Source organism: Falco biarmicus, chromosome 2 (assembly GCF_023638135.1).
Source record: "Falco biarmicus isolate bFalBia1 chromosome 2, bFalBia1.pri, whole genome shotgun sequence".
Taxonomy (NCBI): domain Eukaryota; kingdom Metazoa; phylum Chordata; class Aves; order Falconiformes; family Falconidae; genus Falco; species Falco biarmicus.
In genome coordinates this window covers 75,421,015-75,441,060 of record NC_079289.1, presented here as the reverse complement: position 1 = coordinate 75,441,060, position 20,046 = coordinate 75,421,015, and the positions used below count along the sequence as shown (strand labels likewise).

Below are 20,046 nucleotides of genomic sequence, written 5' to 3'. Positions count from 1 at the left end.
CTGGGGTTAAACCACAACAGCAACAAATTGGTTATCCTCTTGCATCTCATTTTACTTCTGCTTAAATCAAAAGTAATGCTTCACTTTCGCATAATCACTCTCACAGTTTCAAAAGGTGAAACTGAGGCATAACAAAAACATTAAGGACAAAATGGAGGAAAAAGTCTTGCTGTGCCCTGTTCGACCTTTATCCTTTCTTATTTAAATGCTTACAGCTAGTTCATAAATTGTTGGCAGGTTTCATGCATTTTTTTTAAAGTACATTCGTCTCTTCAAGGTTAAATTAAATGGGAATGAAGGGAGGGTTCTGGATGTCTGGGCTTGGACTGTGCATCCTGCAGAAGTCCATTTTTGGACCTGGCTTTTGACACTGAGGGAGGTTTCAGAAAGCATCTGAGCAAATAAGTAAGAGTGGCCAAAACTGTACCCTACTCTAGTTGGAGTCAAGAGAAGGGAATATTCATTTTCAAAAGTAATCGCACCATTTAAGTATTTTAGGATACTGGCATCAAAGCACCTACTGTGAAATATTGCTGTACTATTAAAGTTTCTGGGCAGTGGCTTGGAGGGTGGGAAAATCTCCATGATGCCAAAGATTTATTTATCTTTAGTAACCTCTCTGCTCCCCACACCATCTGGTTTTCCTGGAGGACTCTGCCTTTGAAAAGGTGTCACTGGATATATCAGTATCTGTGTGGGCCCCTTCCTCACTCATGCCTCTGTGACTCAGCCTGTCACTGTCTCCACCCATGCAGGAGTTGTGCTGTGCCCTGCCAGTCTAACCACAGGCTCTGGTATGCAACGGAGGGGGAATTTACACTCTCAGAGTTTCAGAAATGAAAGCTAGATGATGATGATGATGATGATCACAACCATCCTTTGGCAGATGCCCCAGTGCTGGCAGTCTGGCTTAATGTGTTCGCTTTTGGGTGGATAATGCTGCATGTGCTCCTCTTGGTCTTTGTGCTCTTGCTCATCTAGATGAGTCCTTAACATGCAGGCAGAACATTATTTATATTTGTTGGTAGAATGAATTAATTGAACCATCATTTGTCAGAGGGTATTATATAATCTAGTAATATAACTGAATATAGTTTATTTGTTGGTAAACACTATAGGTCTTTCAAACCTTTATGTTACAGCAAATAAATAATAATGGCAAGATTTTTTTCGTGTTTTAGGACATAGGGCTAATCTCGGCTTCCTTTAACATACCTTTTTGTAAGAATGAAGGTGGCAGAAGTAAGAAGAAGGGCATTATGTGACGATGGATCTGTTGCCCCCAGGTCATGCCACTGGGAAGCTTGTGCTGTGCTGTGCCCTGGCGCTAGCTGAAAGGGTTAGATCGTGGCTATTCGTTCCTTTCCGCTGAGATTCTGTTGGGAGGCAGGGGTACACTAGGAGCGTGCATCGGTTGTGCCAGCCAGTAATTAATGTACTCTTCAGTGGCTCTCCCAAGTTTGCAAAGATGGTGAGAAATAATGTCTGTCTTGCGTATTAGGAGAGAAGTGTTACACAGTGGTCAAGTGGGAACAAAATGTGCATGTGGCCTTGATCTGCCGTATCAGTAGCCTCATTCTAAATGCTGGGAGAGAGCAATCAGGTTACACGGCAGCCCTCTGTTTCTGGGGGCTTGGTAAGAGTTCAGATTGCTGTCCTTTCCTTCTCTCCTTTGTGGTACAGATACGACTCATTGAGATGGTGGTGTTAGACCAGGGGATAACAGAAATCTTTGACTTCATGAGCTCCTCACTCATTTTAGCAGGTATGTGTATGAATGTTTGTTCATTTCAATAACTTACCTATGCATTCTTGCTCTTAACGGAAACTGTAAATTCAACATACTTTTATGGAAGTGTTTTGACACAGTACTCTTAAAAAGATCAGATTTTGATTCTCATTATGATCTATAGGAATTGGATCTGAATTGCTGTTTAAACTAATCCAGTGACAGATTTAAAAAGAGCTAATTGCAAACTGAATTCATTGTACAAGAGTAAGTAGAAACCAGCTTGCAGTAAGTCCAGCTTTAATGGCACCCACTTTGGCTCACAATGAAGATAAGTATCAGCAGTTTAAATATTTAAATTGCCATAATGGATGAGTCAACATACTGAGTGAATTTTATGTTCCTTTTAAAACGACTTGGTTTTAAATAGAGCAGATGTGACCTGACTCTCAGCACTTTAAGTCAGCCTTACATTGTTGTCATGAAAAATTGCCAGGCACAAAAATCTACTTCAGCACTTACGGCAATGATGATGAAAAAAATTATCTAAATTTTTATTTTCCCCAGGTGTGTGGAGGAGTATATTTTTGCAGTGCTGGTCTATTTTTTTTGTTGCACTGAGCTCACAAAATCTTAAGAGCAGAATTTAGTCATTAGTCCTAGAAAAAGTAATACCAAGTTCTTGCATACAAATTGGAAAAACCCAGGAGAGAATGACCTTCAGAAGTCATTTTTCTGTCTGACACTAGACTGTTAATTTGAATTTTATAACTGTTATCTTATTACTGACCTCAAAAGGATAAAATCACTGCTGATTCCAGATACAAATACATGTTGCTTATTCCCAGAACTCCCTATGTGTTTGTCTAATTACCATACAGCTTATCTAGATGACATCTGAATACAAAGGCAAAATATTATTTATATGCATTATTAGGATATATTAAGTGAGGTATCAGGTTTTCTCAGGGTGAGGAATCTGTTTCTTGCCCAACAATCTGATGGCTCTTTCAAGCACTATTAGCAAGCTCTACAATTATACATGTTAGTGCTTTCCAATTAAAGGAAAAGACCTATAGCTGTAGGCTGTCTGAAATAATGTCTCAGGCTGTCCTATAAACTAAAGAGTTTCGATGTATGCTGTAAGTGTTGAGGCCTGCTGAATATCCTTCTGTTTCAGAGCAAGAATGCCTCTCAGGATGCACCTAGAGTTTCAGAGAAGGCTCTGAGGAGAAGAAATAAAAGTCACGAGAAGCAAGAGCAGGGCATGCTGTAAGAGACAAAGACAAACGGTAAATCTTTGTTCTTAGTGGGAGAAACTCCCTTCATGAGGGAGAAGGGGATGTGTGGTGTCTCCCTTGCAGTTATTTCCCTACCAGTTGTGTTTCCCTGGATGTGGCAATCACACAGTTTACCTTTCCACAGCTGAGATCAGCTGTTGGGAAAACAGAAACGTGTGTGTGCATGCACTGGGGGTGGGAGGGGTGATAGGAAGGACCTGGAAAGGAGAAGAGATTAGGGGGAAAGTAAACTGCACGTAATGCTTCCAGATGAGAGTGAGAAGATGGTGGCACATACTTTAACAGGTATAGAGGCTGGAGAGTAGGCATGTGTGAATAACAAAAAAAAAAAAAAAAAAAAAAGAAAAAGAAAAAAATGGCTGTGATCCTTCTCAGTGAACAGCAAGGCAAGAGTTTTGTTACAAAGTTTTTTCTTCATGGTATGGTTCTGAGCATCATGAGTAAGAAACAACTGTTCCCATTGATGCTGTGTGCAGGAGAGAGCCTCTTCTCTGGGCTGGATAAAGTGAGAAAGGATGAGCTGCTTCGAAGGAAGACTGTGGCTTAGCTCCAGCGCTGGTGGAACACAGTGAGCACATGTAACTGAAGGCAAAAAGGAGGAGAGGCTTTGAGTACAGCTTTTACCTTTTAGTGGGATTTCATGGGGTGACAGCTTAACTGCCTTTTCACAAGAAACTTAATATTGTTGCCATTTGGTAGCATCAGTAGGCCTTGCTCCCCGGGCTCCTCTTCGTAGTGCCCCATATTGCTCTTCCTTGCTCGTGAGCAATATCCTTAAAATGCCTTCCTCTTTTTTTCTTTTGTTTATCCTTGTCGTACTCTTTAATTTCTACTTCACACTTTTCAGATTGATTCTGTACTTTTTTATCTTACCACAGCGTGAATTTTCAAGACTAATCACTTTCCTAACTTCAATACTTAAATTAATTCAGTTGCAGCATTTTCCCTTGGTATCTTGACATCGAATCTTTTATAATGGGCAGCTGTGTGTGCTTTACAAGATCTTTCTTAAGGCACCTCTGGTGCTGGTGTGGCCTTTCCAATGCTTTGGAAAGCAATGGGCCGGAAAGCCAGGCAAAAAGAACCGATCCCGTCTGTGGGAAGCGTGAAGGGAATTTACCCAGAGTCTAAAGCCTGGGGTGGGTTAGCACGGCTCGGGCACGTTCAGCGCCGCGGTGCCGGCAGACGTCAGCTCACGGCCGTCGGGCGGCTGAAACGGGTAGATAGCCCCTCGGCTCTCCCCGGCCGCGGCGGGTGCGGAGAGATCCGGGGTGAGCAGCGCCGGTCAGGGCTCCCCACGGGCTCGGCCCCGGGTCCTGCTCGCTTGCGGGCTCCGGGGAACGGCGGCGGGGCCGCTGCTGCCGGCGCCGGGCGGGAGGCGGCTCGGGAAGGCGGAAAGCGGCGATGGAGCCGCTTCTTCCCGGGGGCTGCGGGAGGGACGCGGGGTCCGTTAACGTTATTGTTTGGGTTTATCACGGCAGGCACGGGGCTAAGGCCTAACAGCGTCCGGCGGCGAAGTGCGTACGCTCCCATACGGATGAGCAGCGGCAAGGTTAGCGCGCCGTGCCGCACCGTGAGACGGCCCGCGGCGCTCCGGGGGGTGGCACCCGCACCCGCGGGCTGGGCGGGGCGCTCCCCGGGCGGGGGGCGGGTCTTGCGCCGACCCCGCCTCCCGTCTCCGCTCCGGTGTCTGACGTGCCCCGCCGCGTCGGCCAACCGCGGCGCCCCGTCCTCACCCAGCCTCCGGTGACGCGCGGCCCTCGCTGCCGATTGGCGGGCGGCCGCGTCGCTCGCGGGTCTCTCAGCCCCCCTCCCACGCCCGCGCGCCGCCGGCGGAAGGCTCTCGCCCTGGACGGGGGGTACGTGCGGGCGCCGCGTTCCTGCCGCGTCGCTGGGGGCGAGGGGCGGGGGGGCTGCGCGCGCCGGAGCCGGGGGCGGCCGCGGCGGCGGGCGGGAGGGCCCGCGGGACGCCCCTGTCCGAGCCTGCGGCGGCGCGCGCCCGCCAGCCTGCCCCGGCCAGGGGCCCTCGCGCGTCCCGGTGCCGCCTCGCCCGGAGCGCGGGACCCGCCGCCGCCCGCCCCGCCGCGAGGAGAGGCGGCCCTTCCCTCCGCCTGCGCCCCAGCCCGGGGCGGCGCCGTCGGTCCGGCCCGGCGCCCCTGCGCAGCGCTCGGTGCCGGTCGCGGGCAGCGAAGGGGTCTGCGCGCCGCGGGCTCGGGGCGGGGGCGGCCGCCCCCTGCCCCTCCGCCGGAGCCGTGAGCTAGAGCCGTAGCGCCGCCCCGCCGCGGGCGGTCAGGGCCTCTCCGGGGGGCGGCAGGGCCCGTCCCTCCCCTCTGCAGGGCCGCTGCCATCGGCCGCGCACCCGGGAGCGGTGGGACCGCGCGGGGAGCTGGCGGTCCGCGGGGGAAGTTAAAAGCAACAACAAAAACATTAACTTATTTTTTCCCAAGCGATGCTGCCCTCGGTAGAACAGTCGCTGTCGGGGCTGCGGCTCTGGGGTGCTGCCTCATAGTGCCCCGTCACGGCCTGAGCCCGTGCGCGCGGCACCGGTGCACGCAGCGCGGTGAGGGGCGCGGGCGGGCCTGTGGGTAACTGCAGGACCGAGTCGGTTTATTCCTCTCTCAAGTCCTCAAACTTCAGTCGCACTCACAGAATACCTGCTGCAGGCGGCAGTCACGCTGCTCTGGGGCTGATCTGTGCGAAGTGGTTACCTCTTGAGTAATTTTGCCACGCAGCCTTGTTTTTGTATAAGCTCATTTGAAAAGTTCCTTTCTTTCCTTCTGTCTTTCTGTAATACTTGAACTAGACTACAGATACATCATAGTGCTGTGGTGTGGGGGAAACTGAAAGTGAAACTGCATGTAATTACTGAAATGAGTGAGTGTCTGAAGATCCCCCTTTAAAAAATCCAGTGGGCTTAGTAGAAATGTTCAGGTAAGCCACTTACAGTGAGCGTGCCGAGTGTCTTTTCATAGTATACGCATATGGGGAAAGTATGTGACTTCAAGCATATTCTGATCAGTTGCTTGTGGAAGTTGTTGTCTTGTTTGAGGAAAATAGGGTTTTCTTCTTGACTTTAAATTTCTCCTCTTCGTGTCTATCTTTTACTTTCTTCTTTGAAAAGAGGAGGTTCCATTCTTTGCTAACCTGATGGTATTCTAGGGCCCTAGCACAGCTTAAGACAGATTCCTTTTGGCGGATTCTTTTTGTATTTTTTTGTAACTGCTCTTAATATTTTGTTCAAGTGAAATCAATTCATTTGGGGAGGGAGAAACTGATTTTCTGATGAAAATTTTGATCTCCGATTCTTGGGTTTTCATTTCACCTGTCTGAATAATATCCTAGTTGTTTTAACCTGAGTGCTAGCGCCTACCAAGTATTATTTTTACAGTAAGTGTAACTGTCTCCAGCCTCCGGTTTGTTCTTGCAAGCGTTCTTGTGTTTCTGTTTATTGGACGTGAGTGATAAATGTTTCCTGAGAACAGTGGGAGAACCTGTCTGCCCTTGGAAAAGGGGAGGAGATAGATTGTAGGAAGGGCGTTGAAGGACAGCTAATGCAAGGAGTTTTACCTGTTTCCTTGCTGTGAAGTATGTGGATGTAAAAGTTTAAACCAAGAGAGTGAGTGTTGTACATTTACTCAGATAAGAAAGTCCAGCTGAAAGCATCAGAATCTTCTGGCTAATAGGATACAATTGGGCTAAAACCTAGGTAGGTGTCCATACCAGGATAAACTTTAGCCCAGCTCTTGTGATCTCGGTGGATACTCAGATTCACAATGTCACTGGTCTTTCACAGTTGAAATACAGCTTATTATTTTCTTCCTCCTTTGCTAGGCATGTTGAGAACTGCATATATATGGAATGTTATCATAGAGTCACAGAATGATTTGGGTTGGAAGGGATGTTCAGAGATTATCTAGTCCAAGCCCCCTGCCGTGGGCAGGGACACCTGCCACCAGACCAGGCTGCTCCAAGCCCCATCCAGCCTGGCCTTGGACACTGCCAGGGATGGGGCATCCACAGCTCCTCTGGGCAACCTGTGCCAGTGTCTTGCCACCCTTGTAAAAAATGTGTTCCTCACACCCAATCTAAACCTACCCATTTCAGTTTGAAACTGTTGTCTCTTGTCCTGGCACTACATGCCCTGGTAAAAAGTGTTTCTCGAACTTTCTTGTAAGCCCCTGTTGTGGCTTAACCCCAGCCTGCAACTAAGTACCAACCCCTCCCCCAAAGGATGAGGAGGGGAGTTGGGAAAAAGGTAAAACCTGTGGGTTAAGATAAGAACAATTTAATAATTAAAATATAAAAATAACAGTTGTAATGAAAAGAAAGAGAGTGAGAAATAAAATCCAAAAGGGAAAAAACCCAAGTGATGCTCAATACAGTTGCTTACCACCCACTGCCGGATGCCCAGCCAGTCCCACAGCAGCGGTCGGCAGGCCCTGGCCAGCTCCCCCCAGTTTATACACTGAGTGTGATGTTCTGCGGTGTGGAGTAGTCCTTTGGCTAGTTCGAGTCAGCTGTCCTGGCTCTGCTCCCTCCCAGCTTCTTGTGCCCCTCTAGCCACCTTTCTGGCAGGCTTTTAGAAAAGTCCCTGACTTAATATAAACATTACCTAGCAACAACTAAAACATCAGCATGTTATCAACATTATTCTCATACTAAATCCAAAACCCAGCATTGTATCAGCCGTAAAAAAAACGTAACAATCCCAGCTGAACCCAGGATAGCCCCTTTTATATAGTGAAAGGCCACAATAAAGGTCTCCCTAGAACTTCTCCGGGCTGAACAACCCCAACTCTCTCAGCCCGTCTTCATAGGAGAGGTGTTCCAGCCTTCCCAAATGGGAGGCCCCCATTTTTGTGGCCCTTCTTTGGACCCACTCTAACAGGTCCGTGTCTGTCTTGTGCTGGGGACCCCAGAGCTGGATGCAGCACTTCAGGGGGGGTCTAGCAAGAGCAGAGCAGGAGAATCACCTCCCTTGACTTGCTTCTTTTTATGCAGCCCGGGACACAGTTGGCTTTCTGGACTGCAAGTGTGAATTGCAGGCTCGCATCCTTTTTTCCACAGGGCTGCTCTCGTTCCATTTGTCCCAAAGTCTGTATTGATATTGAGGTTTGTCCCAAGCCAGGTGCAGGACCTTGTACTTTTGTTGAACTTCATGTTGTTTGCATGCGCCCACACCTCAAGCTTGTCAAGGTCCCTCTGGATGGCAGCCCTTCCCTCTAGCATATTAATACCAATACTGTATAGTAGCTAACTGTTTATTTAGCAGCTTGTGAGAGGATGGCCAACCTGTTGCGTTTGGGTTGGCTCTGTACATCCTTCCAGTAAGTCTGATGGGCACTGTGCCTACTTTTTAAATGAGAGCACGGGAAAGTAGTTGGTTGAACTTCAGGCTGGATGAATTGTTCCGGCATCCTGCAGTCTGCTTCTTGTCATCCTTTTTTTTTTTGGAAACCGCATGGCCCTTATTTGTCGTGCCCTCTACGTGTGGGAGCCCTCGATCAGGTGTGTGTTTGATCACAGTTGGCATTGTCCTCTCATAGAAAGAGGAGTATCTGCATGTTGGTCACAGAACATAGGCACGTTCAGTAATGCTGGGAGAAACGGTGTATCACTGCTTTTTAGTCATGTGTCCTGTACACATGGAGCTATGCCAGTGGTGAGAGATATCTTTAATTATTTCTAGTGTTAAGTGGGGCTCTCTTGAAATACCTCTAAGAAAGACTCCTTTCCAGAATTCTGAATGGCATTGATTAATGTTTAGATTGTCTTAGAAAAGGGCAGCCACATCAGCACCTCCGTTTCCTTTTACTGCTGATTGTGTTCTTGCATGTCAGCTCTATCACCAAGCTTTCTTTGTGAAATCGAAGCTAGTTTCTGCCATTAGGCACATGTAGAAATAATTCTAGCCTTCTTGTCTGTGTTCTGCTGCAAATTCTCTGCACCTTGTTTCTTCATGTTTGTCATTTATTCCAGTGAAACAGGAGAATTGTGTTGTCAGTCACTGGTTCTTGCTGTAGAAAGACTGCCACCTATTCACATATTCATTATGGGTGCTTCTCTTCTGAACACAAAGATAAGGTTAAAACAAAGTGCAGGTTTGTGAGCCTGTATTAAGCACCAAAAATACAATTTCTGGTAAAATAATATGCTTTGGCAGAAGGCTGCTCTGTATCTTAGAAGGTATTAAAAAAAAAAGTAAAAATCAGCCTTCCGGTCTCCCTAGCTTCACTCATTTGTCACTAATGCAGCTGTGAAAACTCCATTTGATATCCAGTAAAGTATTGGGAGAGGCTTTGTCTCAAGTTTCTGTTGTAAGTGAAATGCCTCTGGTTTGTCACCTAATGTTTAAAAAACACTTAATTATTAAGACAGGGTTTTGTGCAGTGTATGGCATCCATAATGTTTATCATTACTGACTTTGTGAAGTTGAAAGAGTTTTGCTGGAATAAGCGCTAGTCAGCATTGTATTGGAAGTTGGTTTAATTATACTAGCTGACAAAACAAACTATATATACCCTTTAAGCCATAGAAGGGAATGATTTTTTTCATTTTGTTTCAGCCTTTTGAACTAGAGCAATTTTGTAGAAGTAAGAAGATTTCTTTCATTAAGTCATCCAAGGATTTAACAGGCTGTTTCTTAATTTTCACAGACTGGTTGAGGTTGGAAGGCACCTTTGGAGGGCACCTGGTCCACTCCCCCCTGCTCAGGCAGGGCCACCCACAGCCAGTTGAGCAGGGCCATGTCCAGATGGCTTTTGAGTATCTCCAGGGATGGAGGCTTCACAGCCCCCCTGGACAGCCCCACTGTAGAAAAGTGTTTCCTGATGTTCAGAGGGAACCAGCCTCCGGTGTTTCGCTTTGGGCCCATTGCCTCAGGTCCGACTGGGCACCACTGATAAGAGCCAGGCTGCATCCTCTTTGCACCCTCCCTCCAGGTGTTTATATCCATTGATAAGATCCCCCTGAGCCTTCTCTTCTCCAGGCTAAACAGCCCCAGCTCTCGCGGTCCTTCCTCACAGGATGGATGCTACAGTCCACCATCTTTGTGGCCCTTCACTGGGCTCTCTGCAGTGTGTCCATGCCTCTCTTTACTGGGGAGCCCAGAACTGGACACACTACTGCAGGCCTGGCCACAGGAGCACTGAGTAAAGGGGAAGAATCGCCTCCTTCAACCTGCTGGCAGCACTCCTGATGCAGCCCAGGCTACCGTTCACCCTCTTTGCTACGAGGGCACATTGCTGGCTCACACTCAACTTGGTGCCCACCAGGACCCCCAGGTCCTTTTCTGCCAAGCGCTTTCCAGCTGGGTGGCCCCAGCACATTCTGGTGGGTGGGGTTGTTCCTGGGTGCGAGAGCTGGCACTTCCCCTTGCTGAACTTCATGAGGTTCCTGTGGGCACATTTCTCCAGCCTGTTGAGGCACCTCTGGATGGCATCCAAGTAGAGGGTGAAAAATAATTTCTATTGTTGTTGTTGCCATATTTGAAATAACTTTTTTCCTGTGGCTTTGCTTGACCTCCTCTCTGAATTGCAGTTGTACTTTTAAGTTTGAAGGAGGCGATTTTATTTAGAGATGTTAATATTATTTAGATGGTCCGTTATGGGGAAAAAGATCTGAAGGAAAATATAGCTATGAAGAAACACGCCTTCAGTCATTCAAAAAATGACTGAAACTGTATTTGCAGGCAAAGTCGTAACTTTTGTAGATTTGACGTAACCACCATCGTGTTCAGTGGGGAGGAGGAGTAGTGCAGTGTGTTAGCTTACTCCTACCTGCGGCCAGCCGCCCCACAGGGTGAGAACCCTCTAGCCTGTAGTAGCTGCAGCAGTGGGAACCACGAGCTGTGTTCCAGTGCAGGTGGGCAAGGAGCTGGGACGGGAAGGGGGGCATTGCTGCAGGATGAGGAAGAGACACATTCACGGTTTGAAGAGGAACAGATAAAAGTACAGATGGAACCATTTTAAAAGTGGAAAAGAAGGAAGGGCTGTTGGAGCAGTTGTAAATCTGAGACAGTTCTGCACAGCAGTTTTGTGCGAAGGTTGCAGAAAAAATAGGGATCTGGAAATTGCTAGGTAGAAGTATAATCTAGGAAAATAACTATATGGTTGGGCCCAGATACTATAAAAAAGTAAAATACTTTTGGAATTGAGGCATTGATTTTAATGCTTTAAGGTATCATAAATAGGGATGGATTTCTGGAACTAGATTCAGGAGGGCAAACTTTCTTATCTTATTCATAGGAGATGGCCTGTGTTTGTAGTGTAGGCAAACTCTATTTATTATTTATTTATTATCATTTAACTTCTTAGCGTAGACTGCTAATTACTGTTATTAACCAGAAAAATGTTCTGCATCATCCTGTTCTGTAATACAATTGTAAAGGACATTTGGCTGTTGTTAGCCTTTAGCAAATATCTGGAAATTATTTATGGCAGGTTGGGAAAATACGGAAGCTGACAATACTGAAACAGGACAGAACAGCATTAAGGATGGCTGTGAGTCACTGCTGGACAGAAGACGAGTAAACGTTCTAACTTCTGACGCTCAAACTATATGTGCTAATCCTCTTACAGTGTGAGAATAGATGTAGTGTAGTGCAGAACCCTTTGTAGCTACTCGCTCACCAAACTGATGGAGAACTGTGTTGTTTCAGTAGTCACTTTGTAATACTAATTAACCTTGCGTTCCCCTTCATGTATTTAAAGTTCTGTGTGATCCTCTCTTTGTGAAGCAGGACATTCTTTACCCTTGTCATTAGTTGATTCACTGAGCTGATCCCTTTTCCCCTGTGTTAGAAAGGCACTATTTTATCGATCTTATTTGGAGACTGGAAATACAGGTATCTTATGCAAGATTCCATGGCCTGACTGAAAGACCCAAGTTCTGGTCTATATATGAAGCCCCGTTGTATGTATCTTACTTTTTCTAACTGCTAATGCCAGAGAGAGCATTACGGTTTGAAGATGAAACTTATTTTGCTCCTGGTTTTTGCTTGCTTTTATTTTTGTGTTTCATACAGTTGAACAAACAATATATTCTATTTAATTTCTTTTGTCTCAGATATGATGATTTATATGTAATACATAGGTTTTTGACTTGTGTGATGATTTTATTTTGTAATTCTGTTTGCAAGGTTGGTTGTTTTTTAAAATATAGCTCAATATAGAATCCATAGAGTAAATGGAATACTTCATTCTGTAAAAAAAACCCACAACCCCACATGGTAAAAATTCCTCATGAGAGTTGTCAAGCATCTCAAGATTTTGCTGCTGTGTATTAAGTGCAACTTTGGCTGTGTTTCAGGTATTTAGGGCACAGTTGTTAATGGGAAAATTAATGTGCAAGTACAAAACCAGAAGAGCAGTCTAATCTCTGAGGAAATGGCAGGATTCCTAGACAACTTCAGGTGGCCAGAATGTGAGTGTATTGACTGGAGTGAAAGAAGAAATGCCATCGCTTCAATCGTTGCAGGTGTATTGGTAAGTTTTAAGACAAGGTAAATCATGAGTGTGTTGAAAAATTTGGAAGTACCACAGTTACATTTTTGTTTCAGATTTTGTGAAGTTTCACTCCTAACTGCAGTTCAATCCAGTATATTTCTTAAAAAAATTTTGTAAAGTGTAATTATTAGACAGCTCTTTTAAGAGTCACATAACTTTGCATTTTCTCTGATAATGACGTACCATTTCTGCTATCTCTTCTTTATAAAAGATTGATTTTCGTAGTGGATGAATCTCATGTGTTTAGACCCTGGATTCTTGTTCTTAAAGCTGTACAGAGAATTTAACCATACATTGATACTTAATTTGAATAGAAAATGTGACTGATTTTCAAGTGCTCCTCTGAAAACATTGTTAAGGTTTATGCAGAGCTTGCATATCAAACAGATTTAGAGTCTGACTTAAAGCTAATGACTTTCTAGAATAGTTTGTAATTGTTAAAAGACAATTAAACAAATGGTTTGCATGAACATTTGCCACTTTTTGTCTCTGTACCCTTCCAGCCTCATAATAATGGTCTATTTTATTTCTAGTTTTTCACAGGTTGGTGGATAATGATAGATGCTGCAGTAGTTTACCCTAAGCCAGAACAAATGAACCATGCGTTCCATACCTGTGGGGTGTTTTCAACACTAGCTTTTTTCATGTAAGTGTATACAAAGGGAGTTCTTATAAAACAAACATGAGCTGTTAAACACAGTTTTTACTAGACAATATGATATATGATAAAACTTTGAATAACTTTGTTATAAATTACTTATAAATAATCTTCTTGTACTTTTTTGCATGGCAATGAAAGCCCTTTTTACCTTTTACCTGTGACCTTTGTTTCTGATTGTGGTCTGTTCATTCATTGATTCGTTGTTCTGCTTCCTGCCCCCCCCCCCCCCCCCCCCCCCATCTGTTTAGGGTAAATTTCTTTTCCTATGTACTTTGGCTGAACATAAAGCAGACCCTCTTTTATGCAAGTGGCTTTCTATAATAAGTAGTTAGATTCCTAGATGAAAATTAATGTAATGTTGCCCAGTTACTTACCTCAATATAAAACATTTTCCCTGCTTTTAAAATAATTTTTACAGCTGTCTCTGGCCCAAGACCTCTTCAAATAAGAGAGGTGGTAGTATTCTAGCTATTGTTACAAAGATGTAAATATGGCAGGCTTGAAGAAGTAATATTTTTTATTGAATTGTACAACATTGGTGAGAAAAAAGGATGCATTTAAATACATGAAACCTTCTTGACACTTGGTGTCTGAAAGTTTCTGATTTTATTTCCTCAGCAGTGTAACTCTTTTTAAGAAAATACATTGTCCCTCACTTGAATACTTAGGGTGTTCATTGTGAAGGAAAGCAACTTGTATCATAATCATGAGAGCACAGTGTTGATGGCTATTATTATTCCTGTGAAGTGGCTTTAGATATTTTAAAAACTTAAACAGCCAGAAAGTGACCAGGAATATTTCAGTCACTACAAAGGGCAATTCTTTTGTTTTACAGGTCTGTTAATGTAAAAATTGAAGTAAAACTTACGAAAAAATATGGGATTTGCTTGAAATCCAGTTTAAATCCTTCCATTAAGGGACATGTAATAACATGTTACTAGACAGAATGCCAAATAATTTTCCCAGAATTTGTTGCATCTTAAAAAAAGCTAGCTGTTTACTTATAACTTCAAATTTATTTTCTAATAATCTGAAGTGTATACACATTTTTTTGTTCCTAGGATAAATGCTGTATCAAATGCACAGGTGAGAGGAGACAGCTACAGTGACGGATGTTTAGGAAGAACAGGTAAACTAACTAAAAATCAGGCTGAGTTGAATGAATGATTATTTTGGTGCTGGGTGGTTTTTTCCAAGTGGTAGTTAAACAAATCATAATCGTAAGTTAAGGAGTAGGAGAGAACTTCTGTGAAGGTAATTTCTTTACAAAATTAACACTTGGAGATAAGTATTGTCTAAGAGATGAACTTAGAAAAACTCGACATCTGTATATCTTGAATACCTAAGCTTTCTTCTGCGAATCCCCCATAGCTGTTGGCAGAAATTTATTTCTGCCTTGTGGTAGGCTATGGAGCAGACATCCCTTAAGAATGTCTTCTTTTAGAAGGTATCACAAGCATTCAGTTTCCATTGTATGTCACCTACTGTTTGGTGTCTGTGGACCTGCTGTCCTCTCTCTGCTTTCATTCATAATTCCTTTACTGTTTCTCATGCAGATGCCAGCATCTGTGTTCATGTGATTTGTAGAATGCTGGAAATCTGGTAGGATTTACTGAGTTTTGAACTAGCGTATGAGGCTTTTCTGTGTGTCATTCACAAGTCAGCTCGAGAGAATCTTTGCATAGAAGTATTATTCCTTTCCCATGAGTGAGCAGGTTGATTATTTTTGAGTGTCATCTTCCTTTTTCAGCAGACAATATCTAGTAGCTATGGTAGATGTTGCCCGTCTGAATATATCTTTCTGAAGTAAACACAGGAAGTATTTGCTTTATGTAACCTATTGAAATGCCATCTTTAGCTCAGAAACACTATAGTTTTGGCAAAGTACCTCATCATTAGCCACTCCAAGTTGTGTTAAATAATACTATAAGCATTCCCTACAGATAAGGGGAAATTTATGGTAGTTGTATCTGTTCTCTAAAATAAGGGGAATCCAAGCTACTATGTGCTTTACTAGAGAAGGCAAATTTGGGTTATCTTGTCCATGATACAAGGATTTAACCCTTTCCCTTTGTGCCTTCAGCAAGATAACATATTGTATCATAATAGAGTCATAGCTTGGATCATCTGTCCTCATGGATAACAGTCTACATCGTTCTCAGAGGTTTTAATATTTCCTGCAGGTGCTCGTATCTGGCTCTTCATTGGCTTTATGTTGATGTTCGGTTCACTTATTGCTTCAATGTGGATTCTTTTTGGAGCGTACGTTACACAGAGTAAGTTCATTTATTTTCACATATAGAAAAGTGCTTTTGCTGTCAGCCAAAAGGCAGAAACCCCAGTAGAACGGAAATGTGTGGTCTGTTCTTGGCAGAGCTGTACCATCTAGTTTTGTAGGCAGAGAATGATAGTATGAATAGTGTTTTAAATACACCTTCCAATACAAAAGAACTTAATATTTCCTTTGTTACTTACTTTGCAGACACTAATGTTTACCCTGGATTAGCAGTGTTTTTCCAAAATGCATTGATATTTTTCAGGTAAGTTGTCTCAGCAAATTTCCCTCCTTCCAAGGGGGGTATATGACCTACCTGCTTCCATGCACATTGATACTCCTGGAAAAGAAGTTCTGAAAGCTGGAGGCTGACTCCAGGCTTGGACCTTCCACAGCACGGAGTTTGCTGCTGTCAGTGCAGGACCCTTCGTATTACACTTTATTACCCCCCCTAGCCTTTATTTGAGGATGGTGGCATGTAAGTCAAAGGGACCCCTTAGGTCGCTGAGTAAACTGACATTGTCCAGAGAACTGAGGTGATATTCAATGCCTTGACTGATGAAACTGTTTCTTAAAAACGCTTTTCTTTTTTTTTTTTCCCCACTCTGCTACTTTTTACTACTCCCTTTGCTCCAGTGCTTAGAAACAATGTTTTATTTGCCCCTTCTCAGCCCAGGAAAGGCTCTTCAGTCCCCCTTGTGCTCCTGTTAGTCCAGCTCTTTCTGATCTCACTGAATTTACAGCTCTAGAGTGTGGATGACCAAGAATATAGACAGTGTTCTGGGTGAGATACTGTCAATGTCTTTGGATAATGACAATAATGCTTTCATCCCTGTATTACAAATACTTTGGCATATGTCCTAACAGCACTAGGCAGGAGATCCTATTGCCCTTTTCCTGACTGTTTCATACCAATGGCTCAGTTATCTGATAATTGATACACCTAGATTTGTTTCTACTGGATGAGCTCTCAGTTATTAAGAGGGATAATTTATTTTTTCTAAGAGCATGATGGTACATTTTGTAATATTACACTTAAATCAATTTCTTTTATGTAGGTTAATTTCATTAAGTATATCGTATGACACTTTGAACATACCTGTTCTGTAATGACTCTTTTTATATGTATAATGCATTCTGCAATCCATAAATTTAATTAATAAAAGACAATGAAAGCATCAAATAGTGTAAGTTCCCAGATCAGTCACTGAAAAAGTTCACATAACCTCCTCTTTTGCAAGTTCTTCCCCACTTAAATTACTGAGCTAGCAATTTTCCTTCTAGGACCATATCAAATTCTCTGCTAGTGACCTAGATTGACTGGCTCCACTGTGCTTCCCTGTTTGGAGTTATGTTCTTGCAGAAAATAGCAGTTCCTAAATCTCTTCTGCTCTTTTGTACCTGATTGAAATGGGATACTGAGGAAGGCTGACTTGAGAATAGTTTCACCATGCCTGAAATCTTTAGTCTTATTTCAGTAGTCGAACTTACGAAGCTGCTTTCTGTTTCTGAAAGTGTCTTTCCTTGTTTTCTATTGTACTGCATATGTAGATTTATTTCAGGTTTTTGTCTTCTAAAACTTGTTTTCTAGGTATGCACTATGAGAGAAATGACAACCTTTTTATTAAAACAAAAAAAGCCTTTTTTTTTTTTTTTTTTTTTTTTTTTTTTGTATCTCGCTTTGCACTTTAGGCAGTAACGTTTGCTAAGTCCATCTATTGCCACAGACTCCTTTCCTTAGACCAAACCTGGGTCAATCAGCAATGTCCTTATCCAAAACTTTTGTTTTGATTGAATCTGGTTCTCTTCCATCGGTGGTGTTCCCTAATGTCTGTATTCCCTGAACCATGTGTCCCCTCCAGGACTTGTGCGTCAGCCCTGGTTGTTACACCACCAGTTTTTTTAACTTAGTTTAACATGCTGTATTAGTAGTTCTTTTCTCTAGTTAATCGCCCAGGTGACTAGCTTGTTTTACTTATTGCTTGTTATTGTTCTCAGTGTCAGTGTTTCTCATTTCCCTCCCTTTTCATTCTGTTAAGATTTAGTATGACTGTGTCCTTCTTTACTGCCTGTTTGTTGGCTGTAAGAAAAAAAAAACATGGGGAGCAATAAGGAAATCATGCTTGGTTTTGTTCCCATAACATTTTTTTAATTTGTGACAATATATAATTGCATCCAACTTTATAAAAGGAGTTTTGGAAATCAAATTGCAATCTGGATCTCACTTATCCACCACAGGATCAATATTCTTTTTGATTTGCTCATAAAAATGTAAGTGCTTAGATTCCATCCTAGCATGATGAGTTATGTTCAGCTGATTGTCAGATGCCTGGATGAGGCTTGCTGCTCTGTAACTGTGTATTGGTCCTAGAATCTTTTAGATACTGGAATTTTTTCCTTCAGAAGGGCAGATGCTTTTACTGTGAGAATGGTTGCTTTTTGAGCAGTTGCTTCAGCTGGATCTCATAGGTTTAGCACTGCATCGTAAATGAAATGTAAGTACAAACCCCAGATAATGACTTGTATAAAAGTTAAGGTTACTGGGGTGCTGTTGATTTGCAGTGTACGTAGTAGATGATTATAAGTATACTATTAAAATTACCTTTTCCATCTTATGTATGGTCTGATTTGTTAAATTTTTTTTTTCCTCTGTAGTACTCTGATCTACAAGTTTGGAAGAACAGAAGAGTTATGGGGATGAGAGATCACGTATAGTGTTGTCTATTCCATAGTTGCTATGTCGTACTATGTATGTAGAAATATTTACATTTATTTGTTCTTGTTTTGCTTTCTAAACTGTATGAACTGAGAAATTACAGGTTCTGTAATAAGCTCCCTCTTTTCACAGGATGGATTTGTGAATATGTACATACAACTGTATATATCTTAAAAAGGGAATGTCGGGCTTTCTTTCTGAAATCTTCAGGTATATCTTCTAACATGTGGGTTTCCGTCAGCTCCCAGGACCTGATCTTCCAAACCTTCCCATGTGTCAGAGACTTCAGTGGAACTGTTAGTGAACAAGCAGGATAAAGCCCATGCCCTGTAAAAGGGGTTATTAATTTTATGCTTAGGTGAGCTAGAGCCAGTATTGCAAGGGCTGGCAGCAAGGGCTGCCTGTGGAACCTGAAGGAGTAGTCAGCGCGTGGAAGTGACGCAGCTAAACCTGTATTTAATGAGGGCAGATTCTGTTGTGTGCCGAGGTAAGAGCTGCTTTTAAGAATTTTGTATAACTGTTCAGAAAAATACAAAGTAGCTATTTTTTGTAAAAGGTTATGAATTTTTAACAAGGCCCTATATTAAGCAGGTTCTGCATGGCAAATCAAACCGTTCTTGACTTCTCATTGCTAGCACAAATTACATTTGGCAGCACCACAGTTCTTAGAATTAATTTCATGCTGTTGAGCGTAATAGATACCAATTAGTATTTAATGTATTTACTGATACTAGACTAAAAAACCCAACAAACTGATGCCAGTCATACTTAAGGAATATAAAGAATAAATGAGTCAGACTACTATCTTTAAAATTATGCTAGCATAATTTTCTTCAGGGGAAGCTTTTTGCGGACAAATGAGCAGTTATCCTGCTACCTATTATCTTTTCTATTTAAAAGGCGAGCATTTCAAGTGGGGATATAGTAGATGTATTTATTGCTCACAAACTTACCTTGAAATAATTGCCAGTTTTAGGACTGCCATTTGCCCCAGTTAAAAATGTATTTATCTCCTAAATTTCATGGGCACTTTATGGGAATGCTTCCATTATTGAAATCCAGTTTCTTCTAGCTGGAGTATACAGAAAGGAAGAATAGCGATGTTTTATAGCTTTGGACTGATCTTGTATATTCATCTTGCTGTTGATTTAGGAGTTCTATGTGGTTTTTAAAGCATTTGAATCTACTTTGTGTTTAAAAGCTTTTATAACTTTCCATGTATCAAGATTGCTGACCAAATAGTATTAAACTGCAGAATGTAACTTCTGTGCATGATTACCATATACTGTTAGTCATCTAATTGCTCCCTTGTGGGAATCTCTCCAGTGGACAGAATATGAAGCAAATACTGCAGCTGAAATTGTGCTACTGGCTAGACTAACTTTATCCTGATTTTGCCATCCTGCAGTGAGTTACAATATATTCACTGGTGTTGATCATAGCTTTGTACATAAGTTGTCTTGGCTGTAATTTCAGAAAACTGCAATAAACTTTTATGTTCTCAAATTAATGAATTTCACAAGGTAATTGTACAGCAGTACTCTCTGTAACAGGCCGGTAGTACTGACTTTCAGCAAGCCTTACACCAGCTATTAAGTAAAAGCAAGGTTTTTGTTTTCAGACTGGTTGATTTCTTGCTTAGGAGATTGGGAACATTTGTTGGCTTTTTTACTAAGTGAGAAACAAGCATGGCCTGTAACTCATACCATTTACAGTATCTTGTACCTGACACGTGAACAGCATAAGCTGAGGGTTTGACTCTTAACAGTGTGCTTTAACTCAAGTTCCCGGTTAAGAAAAGAGTTTTCTTAAGAGCAGGGCAAGAGCTTCTTTCTGAGGTTACCTGTATTTTCTACCA

At 42.8% G+C, this 20,046-nt stretch overlaps 1 protein-coding gene across 4 annotated transcripts; it reads left to right on the top strand.

Moving 5' to 3' along the window:
- The first annotated feature begins 65 nt into the window (after positions 1 to 65).
- On the top strand, positions 66 to 19,808 carry TMEM50B (transmembrane protein 50B). Of its 4 annotated transcripts, none has more exons than XM_056327281.1 (8): positions 66 to 1,765; positions 2,910 to 3,021; positions 12,340 to 12,515; positions 13,070 to 13,182; positions 14,259 to 14,326; positions 15,381 to 15,473; positions 15,680 to 15,737; positions 18,128 to 19,808. In XM_056327281.1, exons 3-8 carry the CDS (start codon positions 12,417 to 12,419, stop codon positions 18,171 to 18,173), a joined length of 477 nt encoding a protein of 158 aa, XP_056183256.1. In that variant the 5' UTR covers positions 66 to 1,765; positions 2,910 to 3,021; positions 12,340 to 12,416; the 3' UTR covers positions 18,174 to 19,808. The 4 variants fall into 4 exon arrangements, 3 of the variants coding, with proteins under 3 accessions (XP_056183256.1, XP_056183255.1, XP_056183257.1); XR_008820012.1 differs by lacking the exons at positions 66 to 1,765; positions 2,910 to 3,021 and adding exons at positions 4,735 to 4,889; positions 17,876 to 17,967; XM_056327280.1 differs by lacking the exons at positions 66 to 1,765; positions 2,910 to 3,021 and adding an exon at positions 4,735 to 4,889.
- Positions 19,809 to 20,046: the final 238 nt, after the last annotated feature.

What these genes read in the sequence shown, in the direction of transcription:
- TMEM50B (XM_056327281.1), top strand. Translation starts at nt 12,417, where the DNA reads ATGGCAGGATTCCTAGACAACTTCAGGTGGCCAGAATGTGAGTGTATT. An exon ending in CAATCGTTGCAGGTGTATTG is followed by an intron (nt 12,516 to 13,069) that starts GTAAGTTTTAAG and finishes TTTTATTTCTAG; the next exon opens with TTTTTCACAGGTTGGTGGAT. An exon ending in CGGATGTTTAGGAAGAACAG is followed by an intron (nt 14,327 to 15,380) that starts GTAAACTAACTA and finishes TATTTCCTGCAG; the next exon opens with GTGCTCGTATCTGGCTCTTC.